This window comes from Priapulus caudatus, unplaced genomic scaffold (assembly GCF_000485595.1).
Source record: "Priapulus caudatus unplaced genomic scaffold, Priapulus_caudatus-5.0.1 Scaffold165, whole genome shotgun sequence".
Lineage (NCBI taxonomy): Eukaryota > Metazoa > Priapulida > Priapulimorpha > Priapulimorphida > Priapulidae > Priapulus > Priapulus caudatus.
The window spans coordinates 545,004-551,534 of NW_014577226.1; the positions used below are offsets into that span (position 1 = coordinate 545,004).

The 6,531-nt window shown below is 45.5% G+C and overlaps 1 protein-coding gene across 2 annotated transcripts in view; it reads right to left on the minus strand.

The window, feature by feature from the left end:
- Window positions 1–4,757, minus strand: part of LOC106806513 (probable 39S ribosomal protein L24, mitochondrial) — a 12,476-nt gene extending 7,719 nt beyond the window's left edge. The window contains exons 1-2 of one of the 2 annotated variants that reach the window (XM_014808482.1): window positions 4,585–4,757; window positions 2,477–2,639 (exon numbers count right to left, since the gene is read on the minus strand). In XM_014808482.1, the coding sequence (XP_014663968.1) occupies window positions 2,477–2,601 (125 nt within the window). In that variant the 5' untranslated portion in view covers window positions 2,602–2,639; window positions 4,585–4,757. Of the gene's footprint in view, window positions 1–2,476; window positions 2,640–3,443; window positions 3,523–4,584 lie in introns of those variants that run through there. The other variant, XM_014808483.1, reaches the window with a different exon arrangement.
- Window positions 4,758–6,531: the final 1,774 nt, after the last annotated feature.

Sequence of the window (6,531 nt, forward strand, 5' to 3'; positions counted from 1 at the left end):
CCCGGGATTAGGTGCCGAGCGTGCAGGTGGCGGGGGGCTGTGGTTGCCCCTTAGCCTGTGGTTGCGTGTTTTGTAAGTCTAAGCAGCGACCTAGCGCAAGTTGAACTGAAAACGTTGCATGTTAACAAACCAACAAACCACAAATTACACCCCACACTCAAACACGCACGCCAGGTGGAAATACCCGCCAAGCCCCTGGCGGAGGTAAATATAAGAATTAGTAATGAATTATAACAAATAGTAAGATTGTGCTACAGGCGAAAGCATATAATCACTATATGCAATCAATAACATCATTATCACAACATGACAGTTTACACTAAATTTTACAGTGACAGTCACAGTAGCTATAGCATATTACGCAAATAATTGGCAAAACAATAAACTAATCTGACTTTTACATTTCAGATTCATGCCTTATACATGTGCATGATAATTAGTTGAACGGTACTAGAATGTTCTATATATATTTAACTGTTTGGTGCAATATGATGAATCGTGATACGATGTGCATGATACAATTCACGATATAGCTTCATATCAGTAGCAATATGCCAAGATACGTCAAAATAAACACTGCCTTTGTCAGGTTGTCAAAATCTCAGTCAGGTACTCTCTGCATGTTTTTGTATGATAAAATGATCATAGTGGTGTTACATTGCCATAGTCACTATAAAATCACAATATGTCTCGTAAATTTTGATTCTGTTTCTGCGTAATAGAACGACATTTCCAAAAGGTCATGCACACCTGCATTTAATAGTATGTGTTATGTACCATATCATTATACGTATCAATATGTACTGTATCAATAATCATTTGGTTTACCTAAAACAAGCGGAAGTGCCGCGGAGCGACAGGCGTCATCTAACGCTACTGGGGTGCTCCTTGTGGTGGAGTGGTCGGATTCTAAGTAAACCCTGTTCAGTCCCAAATGTGTCAGCATACACGCCGAAACAGTTGGTGGAATGCACAGGGGATGGTATCAGGAACCTTCTCAAAGCGAATGTTCGTTGGGGATCGTTATGAAAGTTGCCACGAGATGGCCGCGTACGTTTAAGCTGTCTTCAGATTAAAGATGGAAGCTCCCATCGTACGTCGGTGCAACAACGATGTTGCAAGACAGAATAGGTAAGCACTCTCAGTTTACCTTACGCAAGCCTACAGGCTGCATTAGAGAGCTGCCACCTGTAACCAATTAACGAGGGCAAAACTACACAGTACACCAACAAATGCCTGCAGTAGCCACTTGCAGTGCATCGGTACATGTTAAATTACTTGACAGTACCAGAATGCCATAGCAAATGATACGATTAAGTCCAGCAAACCTTCTTTAACCAAATTGCTTTTTGAACATTTCACTGTGACATTGTAGCCTCATTACATCCAGGCATGCTATAGATTCTACTAGCAAACCCCGCAGTCAAATTCTTTTTACCAGACAACAAATCCATGTTTAACCCTCTTTGCGGGTCAAAAAGTTTATCTGACACTTCTCTTCGCATGTCAGCAGAAAATGTAGATTTCATGGTCCTTTCAATAATTGCCATAAACAAATGCTAGGTCACCGCTGAAAACAAAAAAGTTTTGTCAATCGCTCCCGTCAGAACCACCTGTCCTCCGAAGAAATGTCTAAAATCTGCTGCGTGCCCATTGACTTTCGACCTGTGACCTGCCATTTCGCCACAGTGAGGCTTTTCCTACCATGAATGCTTATTACACCGACTATCACGGCCTAGGTCGAGCCGTTTAGATTTGTGCCGCAATTCTGCATTTCCTCCCTATACCTTAAGTTAAGGGAGGAATGTTCCCCCTTCTTTTACACCTCTTGACCTTTGACCTTTGACCTCCAGCTTCGACATCCCAACTCGTTTTCGGATTACCCCCCCACGTCCCGAATATCGTGACCGTACGTCGAGCCGTTTAGATTTGTGCCCAACTGTTGACGGACGGACGGACGGACGGACGGACGGACGGACGCACGGACGGACGGACGGACGGACGGACGCTCGCACGGACGGACGGACGGACGATCATGCGATTCTACAAGCTGCATCTGACTATGAGATGAGCTAATCATGATAGGTATCGTATCGTGGACTAGTCGTACCACTGCAGCCCTACTGTTTATAGAACGAAGAACTAAGCATACTTGCAACAATAGGATATAAGTATCTTTCTCATATTCTGTGGCGTATAATAGATTGATTCGCATGTAATAATTTATTAAACAGTGTCAGTACCTGAAACAAGTTGATATTCGCATACATACATGTATGATGAGGAGCAGTGTTTCAAGATTTCAGACTTCACAGTGCTGTCAGTTAAATGTGCACACAACATGCAAGCATATTTATATATTGTAGTAAAGACCAAGACTAGGATCAACAACGTCTGTGAATGTTTATTCCCTTCTATTGGTTAATGCACTGTTTCACCAATGACCATATACAAATAAGTAATGTAGGTGTCTTACCGTATTTTGATTCCCGATAACCCTGCAGTTTCCCTCTGGGATCCCTTATACATTTGTCTTTCAATATATCGCTTTGGATAGTTTGAATATTCATAACACATTCTTAGCACTGGTGACAGTCTCATTGTGTAGGTGGAGTGCTGCTACCGCAGTAAATTTTACCCTACAAATTATGACAAAAAAAATATAGAAAATTACACTTCCGTGGAAATACAATCATTAACACCACTACTAAGGGGCACACATCCATCAAGAAAATCTACTACATATCGCACTAATGTGGGTTTGAAATATTTGCAAAGCTTCTTAAAAACGCTACAACCCAGCATTTACCAGGTAGCACTACCTAGCAAACTAATGTTGCTGCTTAGTCAATGGCAATATGCATATCGATTTTCATATTGCATAAATATTGCTATCTAGAAGTAATACCTGTATTGCCAATGAGGTATAAAGAATTATTAGTTTTCTTTTCAGATGTATTCTAAGTAATAGTATGTGAGAGTGCCAGTGTCTAGACAGTGGCAAACAACTATGACAGTACAAGTCAAAATAATAAGCGAACATGAACCATGTGCCAATCTTAATCACACAGGCACTTGGAACGTTTCAATAGTAAAATGATGGTAAATAAACACGAAATGTATTTACTACCATTTTTTTGAAGTCTTAGTGTTTCTCTACTCTCTTTCGCCCATTATTGCTGATAATTTCCTGTAAATTCCGTTTAAATGCGCCTCTGCAAAACACAGGTACACCACATGCACACCGCTGTGAACAAAACTAGATATAACAACAAAAACTCTATAATTTTATTGTTTTAATGTTTGTGCACAGTGGCGTGCGTGTGGTGTACTTCACTACTTGTCTGTTGCATGGGAGCACTTGAACGACATATATGGGAAAATTTCAGTAATAATAGGCAAAATAGAGTAGAAAAACATGGGCACCAGTTAACTCGACCCACCTGCAAATTCGTCCTGCATTGTGGTGGGTTTACCCGCCTGGAGGTCGGCCAGCTCGGCTCGTGGGTCGAGATGACCCGCCTAGAGATCGAGCTCCTCGACTCACGGTCTAACTCATTTAAGATGTTTTACACATTTCGACGTCAAAACGTCTAAATCATTATTATTTATTTTATTATTTATTGCATATAATTTAAATATAAATACATGTACTGAAAACCGTCTTTTACATGGAGAAAAAATTTAGAAACGATGTATTTGTATATAAATATAAGTGTGGTATTTAATTAGGTATTCTATTGGAGGCACTTTTAGTCATTCTCTAATTCTAGTAGCTGCTCCTGCCTGTGTATATGTGATGTAGCATTTTTGTGAGAATAACCTTGTATTATGCATACAGCAAAATCTTATAATAAATCATAATTAATCAATCAACAGACTGCATGTAGTCTGATTCAAGCTGCTCGATCTCCAAGCGGGTCATCTAGACCTGCGAGCCGAGTTGGCCGACCTTCAGGCAGTTAACTCAACACATGAGTCAGGCTTGCCGGCGAAGCGAGATTATATACCCCGTACAGACTGCAAATTTGATACCACATTAAACTAGTCCGGGCCAGGCGCGCGTCAAATTTTCAAAGTGTGTACATGTGCTATCCCGCTCCAAATGCACGCTGGCCCGCACCAATTTGGCCCCGCAAATGAAGGAGAGCCAAACCCGAGATAATTTGGCATGGACCAAGTTATCCTGCTCTAAAGTCTAAACTAGCCGTGTCTGTATGCAATCCAGTGCCTAGCGCATGCCAAATTTCACAATGCGCATATGCATAGCCTTATTTAGGTCCCATAAAAGTACAGTAGCTGTCTGCAGGGTGATGTAGCGAGCTGATGTTGGTGATGACTGAACGGAGCATGCAAAATGCACAGTCAACACGTGACTCATTTGATGTGGGATCAAATTTTGTGTCTGTACCCTACGATTTGGTGCGTGCTTCACGCTCGACAGGCCCTTACCAGTTTAATGTGGGATTTTGTAGTCTGTAGGCCTACGTACGGGGTATAAGACCGACTCAGTCAATACCATCATTTTATTATCGAAACTGCAGGTGGATCAGATCATTATCATATATAATACGATTTCCTTACCCGTTGCAAACAAGAAAAGCTGTCAGACTTGAAATATTATCGAATGACTTGCCCGCATGAGTTAGCGGAGTGCTACCGTAATATTACTAAATACTAGAAATTAGAATCATGCTAGAATGCATGTCTCAGGACGATGACATGTTAGGCGGGGTAGTGTAACAGAAAATACATCGGTACGCATATTTATCGCGATCAGGAGTGTCATACTATCTATCTATATTATATTTGAGTTCGTATGTATGTATCTATGTGGTTCTAGGACAAATACACAAATATCCCCCACGGACAATCACACCCCGGTACAATTACGCGCCCGGACAATTCCGCCGCGGACAATTACCCCCCCCCCCATGCCATTTACCCCATGCCACTTTACTCGGCCCCCGACAAATTACCACCCTCCGGACCATTTACGGCCCGAATTACCCCGACTTTACCCCCCGGACAATTACCCGCCGCGGACAATTTACCCGCCGTCCCGGACATTAACCCCCGGACAATTTACCCCCAGACAATTACCGGCCCCGGACATTGTACCCCCCGGACAATTACTCCCCGGACATTTACCCCCCGGGACCAATCACCCCGCCGGACAATCCACACGCCCCGGACATATTACCCCCCGGAAAATTACCCCCCTTGACATTTACCCGGCCCGACATTCCCCCCCATGCCATTCACCCGCCCGGACAATCATCCCCCGGATCATTTACCACCTGGACATTACCCCCTGACATTACCCCCGGAACATTTACCCCATGGTGCCATTCACCCCCCGGAACAATCACACACCGGACAATTTACCCCCTGGACAAATTACCCGCCCCGACATTTACCCCCCGGACAATTACCGCCCCCGACATTACCCCGCGGACAAATTACGCCGCCGGACATTTACCCCCAGTACAATTACGACCGGAGCATTTACTCTACTTGGTGTTTATTATTCATTGTTAAAGCAGTGATAACAGCAGGAGGTCGAGGAGGAGGAAGAATGGTGGTGGAGGAGGAAGGGGGAGAAGGTGGGGAGGTGGTGGAGGAGGGAGGAGAAGAGGAGAAGGAGGTGAAGAGAAGAGGAGAGGAGGTGGAGGAGGAGAAGGGGGAGACGTGGGGAAGACGTGGTGAGGTATGAAGGAGGGGGAGAAGGTGGAAGGAGGAGGAGGAGGGGGAAGAGGTGGAGGAGGAGGAGAAGGAGAGGAAGGAAAAGGAGGAGGAGGAGGAGGAAGAGGAAGAGGAGAGGAGGTAGAGGAGGAAGAGGGAGGAGGAGAGGAGAGGAGAGGAAGTGAGGAGAGAGGGGAGAACGCTGGGGAGAAAAGTGGTGGAGGAAGGAGGGAGAAGGTGAGGTAAGGAGGAGCGAGAGGAAGGAGTTAGGGACAAAAGGAGGAAGGTAGAGGAGGAAGGGAAGAAGCATGGTGGGGGAGGAGGAAGAAGAGAGGAGGAGAGGAGGTGACGGAGGAGGAGGTGGAGGAGAGGAGAGAGGAGGTGGAGGAGGAGAGAAAGGGAGGAGGTAGCGGACGAGGGCCAGGTGGTGGAGGAGGGGAGAAGAGTGGTGGTGGAGGAGGAAGAGAGGAAGAAGAGAGAGGTGGAGGAGGAGCAGAAGAGATGGAGAAGGAGAGGGGGAGAACGTGGGAGAAGGTTGGCGGAGAAGGAGGGGGAGGAGGGAGGAGAGGGTGGAGGGGAGGAAGGAATGAGGTGGAGGAGGAGGAGAGAGAGAGAAGGAGAGGATAGGAGGAAGATGAGGAGATAGTGGGGGAGGGAGAGGTAGCGGAGGGCGCCGTTTACGCTCCTCTACCTCATACCACTGACGTTGTGATCACCCACTCCTGCGCCTCCCCCCCCCCCCTTTACTTAAACCATACTTCTCCTCCTCTCCTCATCCCTCCACGACCCCTTCTCCCCCCTCAACTTCCTCCACCACCCTGGACCCTCGCGTACCTCTCCCGCCTC